We start from the raw sequence: 23,670 nt of genomic DNA, 5'->3' as shown, positions 1-23,670 counted from the left end.
TACAATTATATTTTTTCATGTTTATTACCTCTAGTTTTAAATACTTTTTTAAAAAATTATTTTTCAAAATTCAAATACTATGAATAATTTGATAAAATATCTCAAATAATTATTTTCTTAATATTATACTAAGTTAATAACAAATAAATAAAAAAAAATACTGAGTATCTTCAATTAATAATTGGGCAACTTTCACATATAGCAAATAAAAAATTTATATTTGTATGCTATTGCAAAGTTTACATAATTGCGCTCCATGACAAACATAAAAACTGTATAATTCGCTATACATATACGATTGTATAATTCGCTATCCTATTTCACTGCAATTGTATAATGCACAATTGTATAATTCGCTGCCTATTTCGCTGCAATATTTTTATAAAATTTGCTTTGCATACAATTGAATCGAATTAAAATGTATGTATATTGCATAATTATAAGTGTATAACAAAAAAATATATGTTTTTCTCTCGCTTTACACAAAAACAGAAACACAATATATACACTTCTGTTGTATAAAGTTAGAGAAAATTATATTTCACTGCAATTGTATAATTCGCAATTGTATAATTCGTTGGTCTTTTTCTCTGCAATATTTGTATAAAATTTGCATTTGTCTACAATTGAATTGAAGTAAAATATTTGTAAATTATATAATTAAGTATATAACACGAAAATATATGTATTTACACGTGTATATACAATTTTTCTTTCATTTTATACAAAACAGAAATAGAATTTATACACTTTTGTGTATAAAGCGAGAGAGGCGAGCAGAGGAGATTTTTGGGAGAGAGGCGCCTGACAAACTTTGACTAACGTTTGCTATGAAGCACAATTAAATCAAATCTTAACCACTCAATTTATTTTAGATTATTAGTTTGCTATTATATATACTACTATTTTCCCTTGATATGATTCTACATTAAACTCTTAAAATTTAATTTTCCCTTGATAGGATTCTACATTAAACTCGTAAAATTTAAATGGTTAACTCCGATACCATTCTCAAATTTAGTAGAGTGGGCCATCACTCCCTGGGCCCACGACGCGCGAATTAGTTTCCGTGTGGACCCTCTTAGTAATCCTTTAAAGATCAAACTCTCTAATTCCAATAGCCCCAAACTACTCATCACTCTACTTGTATCGCCGCACTACACTCATAATAATAATCTCTCTCATATAAACATAAAAATAATAAAAAGAAAATCCCCAAAATACCAAACCCTCTGTCTTCTCCCTTATTCTCGCTTGAATTTTGGCGGCGGCAGCAGCAGCAATGGAGAATCAAAAGGTTAAGCTAATGTGTAGCTATGGTGGAAAAATCCAGCTTCGTCCTCACGATCATCAACTCTCCTATGTTGGCGGTGATACCAAAATCCTCACTGTTGATCGGAACGTCAAGTTTTCCGATGTTGCTTCAAAGGTGAATTGTCTCTGTAATTGCAACGCGGAGGTTTGTATGAAGTATCAGTTGCCTGGCGAAGATCTCGATGCACTGGTTTCTCTTATCGATGATGACGATGTTGAGCAAATGATGGTTGAATATGATCGCATGCAGAAAGTTTCGAATAAACCGGCTAGGTTAAGGCTTTTCCTCTTTTACCCGATTCGCTTACCAGAATCGCCGTTGAATCCGGATTTTTTATTCGGATTCGATAAGGATTACAACCCGAACCCGAGTCCAACGGCAACAGAGGATCTTCTCCAATTGCAATTCCCCGAAAATTCAGGATTAGATATGTCAAAAAATGAGGGAAGCGGCGTGATTGCAGTTCCGAAAATAGTTTGTGGTGACAGCAGCAGCAGCAGCTTGTTGGTGAAGAATCATTACACACAAGGGTTACGTGAAAGGCACGTGAATGGTGGGACCTATGGTAATGCGGTGCAAATGGTTTACGGGGTACCACTGATGACTGGTGGGTATCACACTGGGTTTGGGCAGTTGGGAGTAGTGGCTGCAGGTGGTGGCCAATACATGGACCAGCCTGTCTACAATTTTGTGCCTGCAGTGACTTCGGTGATGGTCCCAGATCAGCACAAGATGATTGTGTCTACAACTGATACTCTCAGCCGTGAAATCAAAAGTTGATCAGAACGTATCGTAACAGAGGTCATCATATCATCTTCATCCTTTTTCTCTTTCTTTCCAACATTGGTGAATTCTAAAATGGTACATAGAGTAAATAGCCACTGGTTTCTTTTTCCATTCTCATTTACTAAGGTGTTTACTCTTTGATATGTGTAATGAGTTTTTACCCCTTTTATGCAGCATATGTTTCCCATTATCTCAGATATTCTGTATATCATCATCATCATCATTAGTTAGAGATTACAATTTTTCCCATTAAAAAAAAGCTTCAAGTTGTTTTCTTCTTTCTTTCTTTTTGATACTTTATGGTGGTCCTATCTGTGGCGACAGCTACCATCTTCCATATCATTAATGGAGGCCACTGCAAGCTCTATAACTTTTTTTCTTGTTCCTGCTTTTCCCTTTAATTAGTAAAAGTTTGTTTATTCTTGAGCTACAAGCTGTATTATTTTTCTGAGTTTTACAGGTCACTAGAAATGGCTGAATATGACACTATTCAAATTACTTATTGTAGATGATAATTTAGCCAAGTTATAATTGGTGTTGCTGCAATCATCAGGCCCTAGCTACTTGTAGGTAGGAACCAAGAATGAAACGCAAGCCACCTACTTGCTATCGTATGGTACAAGTAAATTCTATAGCTTTATCTGTTTTAGTATTCTAGATTAGGTAACTATTATGCTTTCATTAGTATAACTGATATATGATCAGTGTACAGATTAGGTGACGGGCCCAACCCTGCCTAAGAATTGGCCTTATGCACACTTGGGATCAACTGTACTGAGTACTTCAACTATCTGAAAAGGCCATATCAATTATGTCATTCATATGCGAATATAGGCCTGATTAGGCTAATAATTTAGAACAAAGTTGAAGTTTTTCTTTTTAAATAAGTTTAGATATTGAGTTCATTGTTTAAAAAAGTTGAAGGTCACTACAACTAAAAAAAAGTAATATCGTATATATTCAATGTTTCTTTGATGATGTGGCCTTGATTTTTAAAAACAAAAAAGGAAGAAAGAAAACAACACCATTTTAATATGAGATAAACACAAGGGCGAGTCACTCTTATCATTTTGATTTGGGAAACTGATAACAGGTTTGTGTCCCCCTTGTTTTGGGGCTTCGTTGATAAATGCTGACCTAAGAGTTCCTTCTTTTTTTCTCTTCTGTTTAGCTGTCCTTGCTTTTATTTGTACAAAAAATATCTCGTCATAGCCTTTTTGTTTAGTCTTACCATCATTTATTTAGGCTACAGTTGGAAATAAATTAAAAAAAAAAAGGAGAAGAAAGAAAGACTGGATAACAGGCTGTGTAAAGTAGACCCTGACCTTTTTGCAATTTTTATTTATGCTTTGTCACAAACATATATATATTCCTTGTGTAATTCACAAGCTGGTTAGTTCATAGAGGTAGAATATAGTTGCAACTTCATCTAAATGAAACAATACAATTTTAGATGATTATGCATGATCATATATAACTTGCAGACATGGTTAAGTAATGAAATAAATTTTATTTAAAAGACGCATGTGGATGTTGCACTAGGCCTGAGCAAATAATTAACTTCCAAAAGAATTTTGAGCATTGAGTCGTGCAATTTTATAAAAATCATTCATCCAGAGAACCAACATTGCTTACTCATTTACCTTACTGCTTCTTAATAGCTCTCAGAATTCCGTATTTATGCCTAATATATTAGGCTTCCACCATGCTCAAACAGAAACGGATAAATAGGCAATAAAGGTTACTGATTTGCTGTTAACATTCTATTTACTCTCACTCTTTCAAGTTCAATCATGTTTGAACCTATAATACCAAACTGACTGGGCCTCTTCAAAAGATTTCTTCATTTTGGACCTACAGCCTACCCCCAATCACTTAAACTAAAAGATAGCCACCAAATGTATGATATATATAGTGTATAATCTTTGTATATCAACTTGAAAAAGTTAAACAGCAAAACCGAACTCTTTGTATAAAGATCCAAAAAATAATGGGCTCCTTTATCTCGCACGCTCAGTTTCATGTTCTGTCCAGGTGGATTTTTCTTTCTCAAATGCATTTTTACCGCAACTTTTTCAAAAGGGATAAATTTATATTTTTATATCATAATAGACCATAAAGTAATGCCCGCAATATCTAGGCTTCAGCTCACTAAAGAAACAAAATCTCAAAAGGCTTTCGAAAAATGTTCCTTTTGCCTATTTGCACGTCCTTTTTTATTGGAATGACAGAAGCAAGTTTTGATTATTTCTGCTTCTTGCAATTGTCTTTACACAGCACTTTCTGGTGATAAAGTAAAGTTAATGCTACCTACCCCTTGAAGATTTGGTAGGACCAACCCTTTCTAATTAAGCACATTAGGTCACAAACTCCCAATTAGTTGCTATACTTTTCTTGCATAAACTACTTGTGAAAGGTTAATAGAGATATAATGCCTGTTTGTTTATTGTTTCTTTTTTTTGCCTTCCCGATTCATTTTCAATGACTTTATATGATAATAATAGTAAGGATTGATTGAGTGACCATATGGGAAATCAATTCTTTGATTTACTTTTCCAAACACAAAAAATTGAAAAAGGAAATGGACTAATATTATAAATTTTAATGACATTAAAAAAGCAAAAAATAAAATAAAAAAACATCTCTAAGGGATTACCTCCATGATATTGAAGTCGCCGGAAAGAGTTCTAGTATGATTTCAATTTAACTATACATTCACATTGCCTGGCGGTAGTTTAACTCATTATATAATATGTATAAGGAGTCTCTTTGGTTACATATTAGATATATTCAAATTAAAGGATAATAATGTAAATGAATTATGTGCTAGGTTTACTACCAGAAAGGATTATCTACCTTAGGAACATTTTAGTTATTCGACAATTATTTCACAAAACTTCTTCTATCATATTAACTAAGCAATGCGCATATACTGAAAAATAAAAATAATATCAACAATTCAATTAATATGAAATAATAGTTATATATAAATATATATGATTTCACCCGTTCTCCTAGAAGGAAAAAAAAAACAAAAAGGAAATGTGAAGTGTGATCATGAGAATTATGGGGAATGCACATGTGGATTAAATTTTTAGCACCAATAACGGTGCTGACCTGGCAATACAATTAATCAAAAAGAGAGAAAAGATAATCCCGAATTTTAGGCGGGTAGAAAATTCCGCTAAATTCTACAAAGAAGAAGATATTTTCGACGGTCCAATGGACCCCACCTAATAATACGTCATCAACTCGCCACCTCACCTCCGAGTTGTAAGGTTCAATTTTTTTTTTGTAATCTCCGAAAACTTGAAACCAAAATTTACTTTTCCCACCAAAAGGCACAAACAGTTGCCTTTATCTATCCCCACGTGTACGTAACGTAAATCTAGGCCGTCCATGACAGGTGGGCAAGGTCATCACACCGGGCAGCGTAAATGATAAATCTCAACCCTATGATTTCCAATCGAGGGCTCATAAACTGCCCGAAACAGAAACGGGGCAGATCTTATTGCCTTTAAGAGGAGATCCGTGGCCTTGAAAAATTTCATCACTCAGGTTCAAGAGGTTCATTTGAAACCCTTACCTTCTTCTCCATTTCTCATTCGGTGAAGAAATACTAATTTCTTATACTTTCTCGCTCTTTTTTTTTTTTTTAATTTTCTCCTGGCGGCAATTCAATATTCCCGGCAATAATACAGTTATGGGCTCCCGCCATTTTCTCGCCGGAGATTAATTGGCGGAGTTTTCAAGCTATTTTTAAACCCCGTAACCTTCTATGGCATCAGCTGTTATAACCGGCAGAAATGAACCGCACTGGGATAAACAGAATGCCTATAAAAGGAAATATACAACTAATCCCACTGCTCATTCTCAGCTCCACACTCGATTCAACCCTAACCCTAATCCCAATTATAACCTTCAAAATTTTTCAACCATGTCTCATCTCCAGCAAGTCAATGAGCCACTACCAAGGGCTGCTCCCTCTCCGGCAATAATGGCTACCAGTAAAGTGCCGTTCAATTGGAAACCAAATGCTGTTGATGGAACCGACTTATTTCACAGAGAGTATGTGGTTTTCAATTTGGCTTCTTATTCGAGAAGCGAGTTGAAGGACCTTAAAAAGATGCTAAGCTCTGAGCTAGATCGGGTCCAAGGACTTCTAGATAGGATCGAAACCCAAGATTTCGTCCCCAGGACATCTTTTCATGCCAGAGAAGTCATACAGCCACCGATGGCACCATGGCCTCAATCGGCATTGGCCCCCAATGCCAGTAGGCAGCATCGCGAACCTGTTTTAATTGGTAAAAAGAGCAAGAAGCACACTGGACAAAAGAGACCAAGAACAATTGACTTAGGGAAAGATCTAGTGGTGGAAGGCGATAAGTTCTTTGTTAATATGATGAAGACGTGCCGGCAGATATTGGGTAAAATAATGAAGAAAAAATACGGGCGTGTGTTTAATGCACCAGTGGATGTTAAGGGTTTGAATCTTTATGACTATCATGATTTCATCAAGCATCCCATGGATCTCGGAACTGTGAAATCAAGACTGGACAAGAATGTGTACAGAACGCCACAAGATTTTGCAGCTGATGTGAGACTTACATTCACCAATGCCATGACATATAACCCAAAAGGTCAGCATGTGCATAATTTGGCTGAGGAGTATCTTGGTATCTTTGAAGAGATGTTCAAACCAGCGTATGAGAAGTATGAAGCTGAGCACCATAAAGTTGCGACTATTATGCAGCAGGTGCATCAACAGATGAATCTGTCTCAGCCTGCACCAAATACTAAGCTTCCACCGTTGCCAGTAGCAAAGAAATCAGGATCTGCGCGGTCACATTCCACTTTGTTGAATCAACACCAATCTCATATCCACTCTTTCAGTGAACCTGTTGCACCTCTTTTTGCAACCCCTGCTTCAAAATCTCCTCCACAGCCTGTTGTTGAGATGCCTAGGTCAGCTAGGACGTCCAAGCTGAAGGTTAAGGATCCGAACAAAAGACTTATGACCGAAGGTGAAAGGGACAAGTTAGGGAATGAGTTGCAGAATCTTCCCCCAGAGAATATGGAACATGTCCTGCAACTTGTGAAGAGGAAATTCCCTAATCTTACAGAGGAAGGGAATGAGGTTGAGCTCGACCTTGAGATCATTGACAATGAAACACTCTGGGAACTGTATCGATATGTAATTTCCGATAAGGAGTCTATGAGCAAGATTGAGAGATCAGGAGTCACAGAAAATGCCGCGGCCGTACTGCTCAACAAGGTAAAGAAATCATATGTTTTTTTCATACATTTGTTAAGTAACTCTATATTGTGCCATGTGTGCTGATCACCATGTTGCTTTTGTTAAATAAGTCGCCTGAGAAAGCACCAACACCAGAACATGCAAAGCCTGAAATCAATGAAGTGGACGTTGTGGAGGAGGATGTTGATATTGGTGAGGAAATACCAGGTGAAAACTTTCCTCCTGTGCATATCGACAAGGATCCAAGCAGCTCTAGCGGCTCAAGTTCTGGCAGTGATTCTTCTTCCGGAGGTATAACTTTTTCTTTCTGTAGTTCATTTTGGTTAACAAGTGTGATGCTATATTTACTTTTGCCATGGTTATTCAGATTCAGGAAGTTCTTCTGAGAGTGATTCTGATGAGGATAGTGTACAGTCACCTTATGTTGAAGCAGCAAAAGAAGCTCCTGCAACCTAAGCCATTAAAATGGGCTCGAATAGTGCTATGGTGTTTCTGTTAGTATTTTCTCTGCTGGTTTTTGTGCATCTGTTTTAGCAGCACAGAAGATATCACAGTTTGGCTGGGTTTTAGCTTTTAAGAAGTATGAATAGTTCAAGATTAGGAAATTGAGAGGTTTTAGCTAACTACAGAGTAGTGGTAGGTAGGATGTTACAAATGGGGGACTGACAACAGACATTTTGGGTTTATTTTTTGCTTGTATACAGAACACCTGCTGATTCTCAGTGTTTAGTAAGGATAGAAGAAGTAACTTGTACAGTGCAGACTGATGACTGAGTTTGTAGAACAAAGCTGTAGTCTCTATGAACCCCAAGAAGTAATCTCATATGGATCTTCTATTTCAACTTCTTATTTCTCTATTGCTTTTACATTGTTACTATTCCCTAGCTCTGCTGAAGTGAACACCACTTCTACCTTATTTTGGGTCAATATGAAAAGACAATCAGCACAAATTTGTAACTGCCAAAATATTGATTAAAGTAATGCAACTCAACCAAATTCAGATTTACTGAATCACCAGTTTTGAAAAAATAAAATAAAGATAAGGCAAAATGCTCTTTACTTCATGCAAATCAACTGACAATATTAGATTGTATGGTGGTTCAATGGTCCATAGCCTCAAATGACAAATTAGAACTCAAAAATCATTAAGCCACACTAGTAAAACATCAGCAAAGAAGATTCAATAACTGCCTCTGCAAGGGCAAAAGATAACATATACCTGAACTTTAGTGGAACCTCCTACAACATGGAAAAGAGAAACTAGCTCTTCCAACTTGAGAGGCTGCTACGAGACTTCTTTTCTCAGAATTTTGCTCTTTTTGATGCCAAATGCCTGGTGGCAGTACTTGCTCCATATTCCATAGTTCACTTCACCTGAGTTGTTTAACTTGTGAGAAAAAGAGAAGTGCTAATGGGATACGGTAGTTTTCAAGACTCATTTCAAAGGTTAAAAACCTGGATCAAAGTTTTGTTTGGGTCACTGTTGCTGCTTAATGACATGCCCCCTTCTGTTGAGCACTCTATTGAGCATATGCCTTTTCTTATGAATGCTAATTGTACCGTTGACTTAACCTGTATTGTTTGCACGAAGAATCCATACCTTTCACTTTTAATGCAGTTCAATTTGAAAACCTCCTTGTTGGACCCAACTTGTCATGGTAACAACGGGACTTCAGTTTCCAGGTTTCCGAATTAGTCTGAGATAACCAAGGAGGAGTAACATAAGTGGTTTAATAGAAACACGTTGGATGACATACAACGACATAGCTTCAGAAGTTCGAAATTATGACCTTGAGAAAATAATACAAGTAATGGATGGAACCTTAAGGTGGTTATCTTGATTGCTTCCCTTTTTGTGGAGAGAGCGATACACTAGGTCGTTTGATGTGAGGGATAAGAATTAATAGTCCTAGGGTAAAAAAATAGTCCAGGGATCAAACTTTGGTGTTTCGTTGTTATGTTTGAGATAACTTAACCCACCATTTATACCATAGTGATGGGATAAGTTATCTCATATACATGGTTAAGTTGTCCCAGGATAGCTTCCATCTTGGGATAACTTGTTCCCAACCAAACGATTCTAAATGAGTTCTCTAATAGTGCTCCAAAGGAAGGTGGAGATGGTAAACCGTAAATCTGCTCAATCTTTCAGTCCTAAGTACAAATGTTATTCTGTTATTGAAGAATTAGGAGCCAGTTCAATGTCTGCCATCCCAACATAAGGGATCTTACAAGCAAGTTTGTAGAGACTCAATGCATCAAGTACCTATTTTGGTGAGTGTATTTTATGAGGAGTTGCAAGTTTACAGCTGTTTATTTCTGAGTGATGCAATGAGTAAGAGTCAAAATGGATAACATTACTAGCAAAGCCCTGCAGATAAAAAACCAGAAAAGCATTTCCACTAATCAATGCAGTCAACACACATCTTTAAGCTCCATGAACTGCTCCTGTTCTCAAATCCAAAAGACTATAGGCACTATGATTACAAACTCATTTAGTATTGGTCTCACAAATCACATCAAGCAAGATGTTCATCCACTGAAAAGCCCAAAATTACATAGTTTTCATGCTTGTTTGAGTAATAGGAAGAAGATTTTTCAATATCGTGCTACAAATATCTAGGATTTTCAGGAAAACAAAATGACATTCCTTTGATCAGAAATAAAGAGACGTATCAAAATCTTGATGGCTGAAGGATAGGAGGGAAAGTGGCCAACTATCAAACATGTCCCCTACCAAAAGTTTAGGAGTTATAATACTTATATACAAGAAAGTTATCAAAGGGCATGAATACTTCTCGCGACTGGAATGTAGAAAACATAGGGCATTGTGGGAAAACCCTGTATGTCCTTACTGTTTAATGCAAATAAGGTTGCACAATTATTGCAGTTAATATTGAGGGCAGATTTACAAATTAAAACCAGAAATTTCTTCTGAAATATCTATTTGTCAATAAGTGGCAACTTAATTTAGTTGACATACAACGTGACTTATGGGCGTGCTTGTCTGATTATGCCTTCTTGTTATACATACCAGGCAATACTTTTCAGTAAACAGTTTTTTCAGAAAGCTGTTTAAACTTCGTGCAACACATTCAATGAAAGTAAATGATGCTAATGGGAAAAATAATCACTGTCTATGAGAGTTAGACACAGACCGACTACAGTTGTTGGTATGCGGAGTCAATACATATACTGTTGATGAAGAGAACCATGTAAATATGACAAGAAGGTTAGACCTGCCTGAAGGTAAAAAATGGTAAAAGGATTTGTTCAAGATGTCTAGAGGTAGAATAGATCCACAACCTATCTTTTCACAAGTATCTAACGCCAGCAAAGGTCATAGTTGAATATGTCAATCATAATGTTTTCTCTTAGGAACAGAAGCAGAAAATAGCTTAGTGAAATTTTATGAGACTATAGCTTCTAAGCTGAAGAATGAATACATCAGGAAGGGCGTTTACTACTATAAGAATAAAACCAATACTAGGCATATTAGGCTTAAAAACTTGTTAAAAATACTCGTAGTCATGTTTCCATTTCTCAACCTTCTACTCCAACATCTGAGACAAAGACACAATGCTGACCCACATAATAACATAGGTAACTGGACTAACTAGGAAGAAACCAACCTGGACAAACTTCAATTTCTCAAATACTGGAATGACTGGGCCTTTGAAGTCTATGATACCGATAAACTAATCCTGTTCTAAGAGAATTTGTTGATTGGTATCAAGCATGTTATTGAGCCACTTTAACATTTTTCACTTTACCTTCAGTTCTTTCCTGTGTGCAACAAAAATCAAATAAGATTCATAAAATTTACTCATACAAGCTCCATCTTAGTTAAGAACCCCGTTCCCTCTTAGCTTTCAGAATGACAGTGCCAAAAATATATTCACAAAAATCCCACATGTAGTCTTCCTCATTTAGTGCTAGCAAGAAACATAAATCTATTGAATCACTCAATCCCAGGAAAGCATAGGCTTAAAGAACTAACTAGGAAAAAATAGATCAAAAGTGAAAAGTGTTTGCTATTCCCTCATGTAAAACACAGCATTCAGTTTTATTTAAATGAGGTGAGACAAATCAAGGAAATATATGATGCCAAAACATCATGGAAATTTTCGACATGACCAAACTACAAAATGGTAGTGACCGTTGTTGGTAACAAGATGCTTCAGCAGCATCATAAGTACCTCTTTTGCCAACCTATGCACTTTGAAGGGAGTAAGAAGATCCTTCCCAATCCATTAGATCTTCCACTTATTTTCACGAGGCACTGAACGTAAACAACCTAAGAACTCGTTATTTCCTTTTATGAAACCTGTGACATGTCAACAATAACTAGTATGCCTCAGTCTCAAACGGAGTCAAACCCGTGTTCCAAAATCCCGAAAGGATTGATGATTTCTGTACATGTTTACATACTATCTACTGTCATTGGTAAATCAGATGGAAACACTGCTTTGGCCTTAGGAGTTGAATCAACCAGTTTTTTGTTTTTTTTAAATCAATTTCTACAACAATTTAACTATAAAAGTTGTAACTCATACTACTTTTATTTAAATTCTAATTACGCCGTAATTAACTTTCTCTGATTAAAACACCTCCAGGAGAGATTGTAATGTAAAATTAGCAGTAGTCATGGGAAACTCGTCCTGGGTGGATCACAGATCATTGATGAACACCATATCACATTAGATCCGTGACAGAAAAACCCTAAAGCTTACAAGAAGGACTAAATATTTTAAGAGCAATAGAGAAATTAGCAGATCGCATGGTAAAATCCTCAAAAGGAGTAGATGCAGGAAAACATACCTTAAATTTGACGCTGTAAGGAAAATTCCATATGAATCGCTAAATCAACCTTCAAAAAACTCAGAATTTGATCTACTCTTCATATCTGAAATTAAATGACCAAAAAGAACTCGCTAATTGTTTGATAAAAACTGTACCCAGCTCAAGGTGGGAAATTTAATAGTCATTTATTTTTTTTTGACCAATCAATTAGGAATTTCATTTTCTTTAAGCAGATTCACACAAACGGAAAACAAATCAGATTACGCAAAATCGAAACTTGATTTTCCTCATCACTAGTAAAGTCGGTATTAGGTAAGGACCATTTTTAAGATAAAGTTTTCTTGTGTGTGGTGGATTTAAACTGACTGAATTTTATTTTATTTTATTTTCTCTTGCCTCTTGTTCAGAAATAAGAGAAGCGTATGTGGATATTTTATATTTATTTATAAAAAATACTTTGGAATTGGGAAAACATTACCTTAATACTCTCCATGTTGAATAATTTATCTTGCGTTAATACAATTGTCTACCTACAATAAGTATACTTTTTACTATATTAATTATTATAACTATGTATACATAAATTCGAGTAACAATCCATCACTATGATTATGATATTATCTAAATAACACATCAAGAAAGTGAATTGCAAGTTGTATTATACATGTCAGCCACGAAACATGGTTAGCTAATGCTTACTACACATGAGTTCCCACTTAAACAAAGTGTAGGGTTATCTGTGTCAATCGACCCTTTATTTCAATTTATCTTAAGTATAGTAAAAAAAAAAAAGTATTTTTTTTCGATCGCAATTATTTTAGATACTTTCTACTACTTCACAATTTACAACAACTACTCCCATGGAAATGATTTCCGTCATACCAAATGCAAGAACTGCCACAGCCTACTGAGCAACACAAGTTCAGACTACTTCTGTTGTCCTATTCATTTGGCATGCATTAGTTTCTTCAGTTGAAGTGTTTTTATCCTTCAAATTGTTGGCAATGCACAGCAAGTTACTATACCCTTCTTTTCTCAAAATATCACCTAGTATAAAAGCTGTTATTATCCCAGGCAAGAATAGCCACTCTTCTTTGACCTGATTTTTCAAAGAAACATGTGCAGTCAGGCAGATGTAAACCCATGTTTTCGAAATTGAAACAAGTAATTTACTGTAAATGAATATTATGACTTTACATTGATAACACCAGATTTTAAGTCGAGCAACGCCAGTGCCTTTCCGTATGGGTGCTCTGAAGAGAATTCAATTGCTGTCATAAAGTCATCTTGTTTTCTTCGCTTTGCACAATGCTTGTGCTCATAATCCAATTTTTGACCAGGGAAGAACTTTACCTGTGAAATGAGCAAGGAAATTACTGTATGTTATAGAGAGCAATGACCACATGAACTACTGAAAAACATCAATATTCCCGTCCATGAGAGAAATTAAATAGTGAAACAGTGGCAATCTTAGGCATTTAATGAACTTGTTTACAAAAAAAATTTGGAAGGAGTAGTGGATGAACACTCACAATCCTGGAACTACCAACCAACTCCAAAAGGTAGCCGTCATCACCACAGCAAGTTTGAAATTTGAGGGACCAGAGGGAATCCAACAACAACCACTCTTTCCCAACTAACTCAGCAAGAGTATGTGTCTCACCAGCCTTGTTGATGCTGATCAACTCCTTCTGCAATATAGAGCCATTCATTCTCCTTGATTTCTTGGATTTCCTGCAGTCAAATCATGAATTTCAGGAGAATATATGAAGTTCAATACAGATGACTGTTTCAAACTGCAAGAAGTAGAGGTGACAACAGTTTTCAACTTTTCTTAATTCACCGAGTTCAGTAGAATGGTACAACTGCTTAGAACTCTCACTAAAGTCAAAACAATTACATTATTCCACGCACTTTCAATAAGATGAACCCCTTCCACCAAATCAAAGAGTTAGGCTTGATTAAAAACATAAGAATTAACTCCCAAGTTCATTTTAAAGGAATAATAATTTTCTCAATATTTTAATGGTGATGTTAAAGGTTCCTCATATGTAAACTATATGACCAACACAAGATGTTACAATCAATTGAACATTAATCTTGAACTATAGGTAAAAGAAAACTAAAGCTGATATATGCACAACCAACGTGCATATACATGAGAAAGTCAAGAAACTAGAACAACACTAACAACAAAGTATACCAAAGACTACATACCTCATTTGTAGGCTAATGATCTCATCACCAGCATCATCAGTGACATAAGTCCAATTCTTTGCATACTGAATCCTTCCGCGAAATGTGAAAAAACAAGAAATTTTTGAGAATGCTCGGGAGCAAACCATGTGAAACACATGTGGTGCAGCACTAGGTGTTGTAACTGATACAGCTACTCGTATACAGATTGGTTCCAATGCTTCTACTTTAGTGCTTGGCACAACTTCCAACCATTTCTCCATTGTGAGTTGTGAAGCTGGGCAAGTCAAATCTTCTAAAGAGAGGGCAGTAGAACCTATAACTTCAACAGATTTTGAAATTGGCAAACCATGAGACGACTGGGACACGAGTTCCAAGAGAAGATGTCCACAAGGTTCACATTGGAAGTAAGCAACCTGCTTTTCCCCATGCTCAGACAAAATTGTAAGTTTCTTTTTTGCATTGAAGATTCTATCAGGCTGTGACTTGCTAAAGAAAACAAAGAAGTCTCCCTTGTGGCCTTTGGGTAAGTTTCTTATGCCTATGATCTCCAACATGACCTGTAAAAATAGTTGCTAAAAGTTACAAATTTTGAACATCACATAGTTCAAAGCTAAGATCAGTTTAACAGATGATAGCTATATATAATATGGATGATAAAGAACCTAATAAATAGCAATAGTTCAATCAAAGGCATTGAAGATTGAGACAGAAGAAAAGGTGTATCCTGTACTGTTTTTGGCGATCAAGCAATCTAGGTTACACAAAAATGCATTGACCCAATGCCAAGATAGCAAAATAAGATTAGAAACAATAAGCTTAAATTTCCGAAAAAGTTAGAAGTTTTAATCAAAGAATTGATGGCCAAGTAAAGTGGCATGGAATGAATTGGTTACTGTATGATCTTCAACTCTCCTTGCAAACTGATGGATGGCAATAAATCAAATTTTGTTAGGTCATTGCATACTCCAGATCCCCTCTTTATATTGTCTTTTAAGATATGGCGATAATGAATTCATTGAATGTATACACCAAATTATATAAATAGTCCCAACAAAATAAAAACAAAAGCAAAACAGGCTTTAGAAACAACTAAAAAGGGTTCAGAAATATACTTCCAAAACTTTCATCTCTGGAAGATGAATTATCTTGTGATCCGCATGGAATGTATCTGCATTCTTGGTCACGGGATTGGAGGGGTAAGGACAAATTCTTAGAGGAGATGGTGTATTTCCTCTATACATTGCACCTGCCCTCCAATATCTTAACCCATACATCTCCTCCCAAAACCTTGTAGTTCCAGAAAACCCAGTATCCAGCTTCTTCCCTTTTGTTCTGTCTGAATCTGTATCATCATGATTTAACACCTTACCCATAATATCAACAAGGTCTTTACAATAAGAAATAGGATGTAACTGATGAGTGTGCCAGATAAGGTCGATGTCATAAGTTGGAACAGAGAAGCTATCAATTGATCTTTCTTTGTTTCTTCGAATTAAGTGTAAGAAACCCTTGTATCGAGCCACAGCTCCCTCAAGATAGACCTCGCTGGTCATGTGGGGTCTAGACACCTGGAAAAGATACATGATTTAAGATTGAAAATAATGTGTAGTATATGAGAAAGTCTGAACAATCTGGTATGAACAAAAAGATCATAAGAAGACAACATATACATCAGTACTCTATATTCAAAGAAAATTATAAGAGAAATTAAAGTTTGTGAGTTCTCACAAACTGAATTTCTTAATTGTTCAGCCCGTGCTTTACTTAAATAAAAGTGTGTGAATCCTCTTACTCACCTGGTAGAAGAAGGGGCTTTGCCTTTTAACAGCAGAGACCAGATCATAGGTACTGCCCTTTTCAGATTTTAGAATTTGTGCAGGGTTATTATCTGAAACAGCTCTTGCTGAATCCAAGTCATAGGGTTCATTTGGATACAAGTGTTTCCAAATCTCCTCTGTTTCCATTTGTGATATTACTTTCACGGAAGACACAACGTTATGGTTGTCAAGAATCCTCCCATATAATTCCTCGCAATCAGTTTTGTATCTAATCTGCAAAGACAGAAGTGTCATAAAAAGCACCAAGTCAAAAAGGTAAAAATGTAAACAAATGTTTCAATAGTTCAGAAGCCTACAGGATTGAGCCTGTGACAATGCCAAATCCATTCACAATCAAGAGGAACAACCAAAGGTCCTTCAAAGAAGGGGCAGTCCGAGTGTTTTGCCAACAACGGTAGCCAACACGAATAGTACCTGAAATGGGGATTTTCATTAGCAAGTTTCTCCAAAATAATGAAATCTGAAATACATGAATCTGGGTCAAATGCCCAAGATAACAGAAACAATCTCACGTCCTTTTCAAGGATCACCGAACATAATACAATGCTACATGGACGAGAAGCAAACAAACTTCAAATCTAAAATTTCAAGATACCATTTTTCACTTGAAAATTATAAAAAAAAAATATACTCTTATTTTTTTTTTCATCCCAAATTTCACAATTTTCACGGCCAAAGGGAGTAATATTTAAAATATTGCAACATTAACTGCTAGTATTACTCCAAGACTATAAAGAGAAAAAATGTCATAAGCGCAGTAAAAATCATTAGCTAAGATGGTGATACTGATAATATCAAAATTTGGGGATTACCTATAAATTGCAATATCCAAACCAACGCCTTCATTGAGCCAACGATTCCTATCAATGGTAGCAAGAAACGCAAGTTGCTGTTTGGCTGCAGCAACAAGGTCAACATTTATCACAATCTTCTGCGCTTCATTCCACTCCAACTGCTGCTCCATCTCCATGGTTTCTTCCTCCACAAGCTACTGAGTTGACAACACAATCGATAAATTGCAGAATTATATGTTTTAGTTGAAAAGTCAAGGCAAATCGCCACTTGTTTTATATTGTTAAAGAGTTTGGACGAATTCAACGTTCCAAATTTACATAGAATTTTGCTAGAGTAATTTCAAGGAAAACGTCGAGTTTGAACCAATATTTATATATTAGCATCTCTCCGAGCTTATGTGATCCGTGACATAAAATTTATCTAATTTCACAAAACATGAATAATCTCGTTCTAAAATTAATTCGAATTTAATAATATTTTATTTTTATTTCATCTATTTTAATAAATTAAAAAATATATTTCTTTCATTTCACAAAAATAATCTAATTTGACTTATCACAAAAATGAAAAAAAAATAAATAAGTCTTTCCAATTTTGTGGTCCTAAATTAAAGTTATATGAAATGTACAAAATTATCTTTTAATTTTGTAGTCTTGAACATGTCAGGTAAAAAGCTGAAATTAAATATTATAAAAAAAGAAGAAGAAAAATATCATTTTTTTGAAACAGAATAAAAAGAAAAGAAAGTGATTTGTTTTCGGAGGAAATATTATTTTTATTATTAAATAATTGCATTGAATACTAGTAAATTAAATTCATTTTAAAACATAATTAATAATATAAACTTTGCATTGAATACTAGTAAATTTAATTCATTTTAAAACATAATTAATAATATAAACTTCGAGCATGTTCAACATTTAAAGAAAAATAGAAATCCAAGTTAGGATTTCGAATCCTACTTTTTTCAAGAATTTGATATTTGAAATCATGATTTGGTGATGCAGTTTGACTTTGAATTTTTTTTGTTGTTGCAAATTTCATAAATAAATGTTGATTAGTAATCACGCTCCAACTCCAATGGTCAAACACTTGTTAAATATAAGAAGCTTTCTATCACAAAGAGAAAATTACAACAAGTGATCTGATCACATACATAAAAGGGAAAACGCCTCTTTGCTATTTCTACAAAAACCAACTATACATAATTGCTTCACTATTGCAACCAGCCATCCATCCTACTGCATGCTGAGAGATACACAGATCACCAAAAAAAGCTAATTTTGAGAAGAGAACAGACAGTGAGCATAACAACAGATACGCCGGTGGACTGGGTTGTCATATCACAGTTTCTTCTGGTTGTGAATCTTTTTCTGTATTAGCTTCTTTTTCCAAATATTCTGCTTCAACTGTCTCCTTCAGAATGGAAAGTCTCTGAATGACCATAGGTTGATCCAACTGCTTCGCTTCTCTAATTTCAGTCTCTTCTTTATTCATGTTGTATGCATCAAGCATGATTTTGATCCACTTGTGCAACTCTTTTGGACTTCTGCTCCACACAAGAAAGCATATAAGATTTCACTTTTGAGTCTTTTAATAAATGCACGAAAGCACTAAGCTCTTACGTGTATATAGCATTAGGATCCTTGGCATCATGTTCATGACCAGGGCTGAAAGCTGTTGCCAATGCTGAGAATCGCTCTTCAGGATCTGTGATGTTCAGCAGGTACTTGAGCAACTTTATTTCTTTTGGTGCCATGCTCCTTAGACTACTCTGTGTAGCTTTGTATAGACGATGCATTATCTCCTTTACCTACACCCATATGCCAGCATCAGCTCAATAAACTATCTGGCACTTCAACTAAATACAAGATTCCATCAGAGAGAGAAATTCGAGCACAAGATAGAACGTAATCAACAGTTGGGACAGATATGATTTAAATTTAAACTACTGAAGTCACATTGGCATATATAGTTAAAAGAAAATGAGGAAAACAGAAGAACATCTAGAATAGAGCTACTGCTAACATTTCCAGGATAATATGATAAGAGGACTCTGCAAACTATTTGTGCAAACGTGGTGAACAAAAGTTAATTACAACATAATTTCATCCGACTCTTTTTGTTTCATTTCCAGGTAAAGTCAGCATATACTCTACCCTCTCTAGACCCACTTTGTGAGGTTACATTGGGTATGTTGTTGTTGAGTTCAGTGTATTCGTTTCATTACAAATAAGAAACTTCCAGTTTTACAGTTATATTTGAGTCCTCCCTACCGCCCCCTTCAAATAAAATTGTAAGAAGAAAAAGATCAGGACATGGATTTAAGAAAATTGAGAAAAATATAATGGCCTTCAATTATGAGTAGCTTCGGGGATGAAGTTCTAAACTTTCTTGACAATATAGCAACACTCTTCGCCTCCAACGTTTATACTGCTAAATTTTTTTCTTGTATATGAGCTACAAGTGCTCATAAACCTTCCCCAACGAAGTATGCTGCGTCACTGGCATAGAATTTTGACACGCACATCATATTGGTGTCAAATGTTTGGAATATAGCACATGGAAAGTGTGTCATAAATCAAAACAGAATTGAGTATTACTATTCAACATATAAGAATATAAGCTACTGTACATCCATCGTCAGGATCCAATGTTTGCTTGGATTAAAACGGGTTTAGAAACTAGTCATAGTCCAACTTAAGTTTGGGATCATCAACAATATCATGAGTCAAACATGGGTTGGATTTTGTCAGGCTTGGATGAGTCAAAGAAGACTTTGAGTCAATAAACATAACGTGACCCAACTGACCTATAACCCAACCCACCCAACTTAAGTTTGAATATGCTATGCTTTTATAACAAAAATTAACACCCCTATAGTCCACAAGGACAAATCCACCAATTCATATGTTCCAATATCAAAGACCATGATCTGAAGCTACTTATTTAACATCACAATGACAGAAAAAGCAATTCAAGAATCTCCTAGTGTTTAAACCGAATATAATCATACCATAAAATGGTTAGGATAATAAATCAGTCAAGATCCATATATGATGAAAATCAGCATTTCTCTTCAAGAAATAGATCAACGGAAAAATCTTTGTGCTCGTGTCTTTGTGAATCAAATGGACCACAAATGTCCGTACCTCATTTCTCATTGTAGAGGATTCTTTTGCTGAAGCCCAAGCACCATTTATCAGCAGCACCAAAGAAGAGTCAAGTTCTTTACTCTTGGCAAGGCTTTTAATCTTGTCACATGCTGCATCCACTGACATAGAGTTCAAGATGTCATCGAATTTGGCCTGGGCAGTATCTAATGTTCCCACAATCTCCAGTGTGTTGTCATAAGCACTGACTGCAGACAAGCATCTAGTCCCAAGTCTGGCAAATGCTGCTCAATCAAAAAACCACAGAGAATGGCAAGATGACATCAGCACTCAATTTCTAGTTGCTTTCCGGTTTTCTTTTCAAATATTCATTTCTCCATCCATTGAGATATGCATCAAAGATCATTTAAAACATCGTGTAAATCTGATTCATGATTGAACCCAATAGTTGGATTATTTGGATAAGAAAGTAGTACACAAATCACACTTCATTATTGAAAGATGAAAAGACAAAAAGAAAGGCTCATGCCTTTTATGTTGCATAAATTAGTTAAAGGGAGCGATGGAGTTGCTATCCTAAACATTCTGATTGACTTTAGTTTACAGGGTTCAGCTTTGAGATATCTAATCTTGATTATGAATAAGGAAGCATTTAATGGATACTGGTGAAATTAAGACTATCTTAGACAAGATAATCTTTTGTAGAACAGCTATCGTCAGTCAGGGACTAGTTACTATAAGCAACAAAAAGCCCTACTGAAACATCACAATTTTTCAATCACAGAGATCGATTATGGTCAAACAAATGACATGCTCTTTATCAAATAAAAAAAATGGCATGCCCATAAAGTACTTCCTAGAACAAACACGGCTTCGGCATAAGACTAAAGAAAAAAGGACTAGTGAGAGGCTGATCAGTGTTGTCAAAGACTAAAAACCAGAAACACTGGAAGTTTCTCTTGGGACGTAAACCACAAATCACAATTAAAGTGAACGCCTTAGTGAAGAAAGGCACAAATGAGGAAAACCATTAACAGCATATGTAATGGAAAGTCCAAGAAAGTGAAGTAACTACAATTGAAAGAAATATATAAAGTAGAATGGTGTCAGTTAAGTTCAAAGACTATTTTAAACTTGTATTTCAAATGCAAAGACACAAGTTTAAGCTTCTAAACTTTAGGCTGGTCAATATCTATGCAATGGCATATTCATCCATAATGTTCCCTTAACAATTGATATATTATATATCTAGCTATATTTATCTTTAAGGTTTCCTTCTTTAGAACAAAGCCCATTGGCACTGAGGCACACACTTTAATGACTTATTGCTAGCACCAAAGCACCACATAGGCGAGACAAAATGACCAGTCGACTTGCACTGAGACTCAGGGCTTAAGCAGCCTTGCAATGGTCTTTTAATAATGCAGAAGCTTATAACAATAATCCTTTGCAACCCCAGCTAGTTTAGTTTGAACTCGTATGCCATAGTTTGTTTTATTTCCCAGAAGAAAAGTTGAAACTAAAACATGCTGCAGAACAGTTTTGGTTCTCTTCCTCTCACAACAACAACAACCCATAACTAGAACCATCAAACCTAAAAGAACAATCCATGAGCAAAGCCACTTTACCATCTCGGTCCTCCAAGCTGTTATAAGTTTCTGAAAGCAAAGACAGATGCCGAAAGAATTCACCATTGAAGTCCTTGCGCCTCTTTGTAACAATTGCATTCAAATCCCTGGGGTTATCTTGTATCTCTTTGAGAAGTTCAGTATGCCTTTCCATTTCATCATCAATCTGCAATGACCTCATTCCTGATCAAGAACAATTTGGGAATATCTAAAAGTAAAGCCTTGTCAAAGTAAAACAGACTTCTCATTTTCAACCTTAAACCAAAATATGCATTAAAAGAAATTCACTATACCTTCCTAACTTTTCTAGCCAAGCTAATTAACTTTTCCTTCATTTGAGAATCATCTTCTGTGTCAGCTCGAGTTCGACACCTACTGTAAAATCTATCCCCGTACTTCTTCCACTCTTCTCGAAAAACCAAGTATTTTCTCCAATCTTTTGACTTGGGTTTTTCATTTAGGAACAAATCAATCATTTTATCACAAAACTGAGTAATTGTATAACCCTCTGCAACTTCAACATCAGCTTCTCCATCTACTGCCGCAGTAGATACACCACTAGCCAACACCTCTAAACAAGAACCATACAAAATATTTATCAATCAAGAAAATTGAAGAAAAAGAAGAGAGCAATACTAGAAAAGACAACGAAGTAGTTACTAGTTGTGGGGTTGTTGGCACTTGTTCTAGTTGGTGTTCTTGATGCTGATTTCTTGAAATTCTCAAAAAGAAGGCTCGCAGGTTTGGTAGAAGTTATGGGTAAAACTGCAGATGGTGAAAAGGGTGTGTGAAAAAGAGAGAGATTTGCGGTGGCGAAGATCGATGTCTCCAAGCAGTGGAGACGGCTCATTATTCTTCACTATGCTTGCTCAAAGAACTCAACAATGGCTGATTCTTAAATCTTGATTTTCTTCTCTCGTCTATAGATAAGACATGCTTATGCGACGTCGTATCTATCCTACATTTGCTTAAACCCTTCTAAACCCTCTAGTTTTTTCCCTTTCTTTTTTTTCTTTAAATCCTTTTGTATTTGTATTTCGAGTAATTTCCAAATTACCTATCTACATTTTTATTTTATCGAAACATGACACAATTATTTTATTTTTTTACTTTCTTATTTTAATAATATTTATTCACTATATTATTTTGAATGTCTAACCATATTTATTGACTTTATTAAATTAATAAATAATTTAAAATTTTATTCCTAATTTATTCTTATCATTAATTATAGTCATTATATATTAAAATACTCATATAATAAAATTACCCTTTAGTTTATAATTTCTTAAAAAATTTGTAAAGCATATATTATCTACAAATACTATTAGACAAAAGAAAAGTATTGTCTAATAGCCGTAGTGATCTGGGCTAGTTCTTGACTAAATAACTATATTCGTCGAAATTAGGCCAGATACCAAACAACATAAATTAATATTTCTCTTATAAAGAAAAGAGACAAAAAAATTATAATATATCACTTTACCGGTGGTCTAAGCAAAATATTAATTCAACATGAATATCAGAATATGTGATTATTCTTTCATTTTTCAAATCATTCTTTGGCAATCAAGTAGGTAAAGAAAATGAACCTTGAAGAATCTATAATGAGATTTCTAGTTAGATTATCATATTATATATAAATTTTCAATATTACTTATTCGTTGATTTTTTTTGTTTTAATTGAAAATAAATTTCTCATGAATTCGAGATCTAATAAAAAAAAAAAAAAAGCTTGGTTCTTATGAGTAGTTTAGTACATTCACAATATGTCAAAAATTCTTGGAAGCTTTCAAGTACTACACAATGTATTCACATGCAAAATATAGAAATCAGACACTACTTGTATACAATAGTAACTTCCTGTATTTCGAATTCATAATCGAACTGTACACTATTATCTCCCTTCTCTAATGACCATAATCTCATTTTAAAC

At 35.1% G+C, this 23,670-nt stretch overlaps 4 protein-coding genes across 9 annotated transcripts; 2 read left to right on the top strand and 2 right to left on the bottom strand.

Annotated features, from left to right (window-relative positions):
- The first annotated feature begins 1,122 nt into the window (after positions 1–1,122).
- On the top strand, positions 1,123–3,076 carry LOC101251835 (uncharacterized). 5 transcript variants are annotated; one of them, XR_011214996.1, is made up of 3 exons: positions 1,123–2,116; positions 2,610–2,717; positions 2,814–3,076. XR_011214996.1 is itself a non-coding variant. In XM_004231926.5 (2 exons), the coding sequence occupies exon 1, from the start codon at positions 1,283–1,285 to the stop codon at positions 2,093–2,095; it is 813 nt and encodes a 270-aa protein (XP_004231974.1). In that variant the 5' UTR covers positions 1,123–1,282; the 3' UTR covers positions 2,096–2,116; positions 2,610–3,076. The 5 variants fall into 5 exon arrangements, 1 of the variants encoding a protein (XP_004231974.1); XR_011214995.1 differs by having other exon boundaries at positions 2,610–2,723; positions 2,807–3,073; XR_011214997.1 differs by having other exon boundaries at positions 2,807–2,921.
- Positions 3,077–4,545: 1,469 nt separating this feature from the next.
- LOC101252343 (transcription factor GTE7) lies at positions 4,546–8,200 on the top strand. Of its 2 annotated transcripts, XM_004231927.5 has the most exons (3): positions 4,546–7,376; positions 7,469–7,649; positions 7,726–8,200. In XM_004231927.5, the coding sequence occupies exons 1-3, from the start codon at positions 5,880–5,882 to the stop codon at positions 7,812–7,814; spliced, it is 1,767 nt and encodes a 588-aa protein (XP_004231975.3). In that variant the 5' UTR covers positions 4,546–5,879; the 3' UTR covers positions 7,815–8,200. The 2 variants fall into 2 exon arrangements, with proteins under 2 accessions (XP_004231975.3, XP_010316055.3); XM_010317753.4 differs by having other exon boundaries at positions 7,469–8,200.
- A 192-nt stretch (positions 8,201–8,392) lies between these two features.
- Positions 8,393–17,434, bottom strand: LOC101252832 (glycine-rich domain-containing protein 2). The gene is made up of 10 exons (XM_004231928.5): positions 17,011–17,434; positions 16,495–16,612; positions 16,157–16,411; positions 15,473–15,928; positions 14,379–14,917; positions 13,694–13,895; positions 13,359–13,514; positions 12,180–13,260; positions 8,814–9,055; positions 8,393–8,732 (listed from the first exon to the last, which is right to left on the bottom strand). Exons 1-8 carry the CDS (start codon positions 17,166–17,168, stop codon positions 13,084–13,086), a joined length of 2,061 nt encoding a protein of 686 aa, XP_004231976.1. The 5' UTR covers positions 17,169–17,434; the 3' UTR covers positions 8,393–8,732; positions 8,814–9,055; positions 12,180–13,083.
- Positions 17,435–18,069: 635 nt separating this feature from the next.
- LOC101253144 (uncharacterized protein At4g37920) lies at positions 18,070–22,729 on the bottom strand. The gene is made up of 6 exons (XM_004231929.5): positions 22,395–22,729; positions 22,028–22,305; positions 21,735–21,900; positions 20,146–20,390; positions 18,619–18,806; positions 18,070–18,542 (listed from the first exon to the last, which is right to left on the bottom strand). Exons 1-6 carry the CDS (start codon positions 22,582–22,584, stop codon positions 18,332–18,334), a joined length of 1,278 nt encoding a protein of 425 aa, XP_004231977.1. The 5' UTR covers positions 22,585–22,729; the 3' UTR covers positions 18,070–18,331.
- Positions 22,730–23,670: the final 941 nt, after the last annotated feature.

This window comes from Solanum lycopersicum, chromosome 2, assembly GCF_036512215.1.
Source record: "Solanum lycopersicum chromosome 2, SLM_r2.1".
Lineage (NCBI taxonomy): Eukaryota > Viridiplantae > Streptophyta > Magnoliopsida > Solanales > Solanaceae > Solanum > Solanum lycopersicum.
This window is presented reverse-complemented; position numbering and strand designations above follow the sequence as displayed.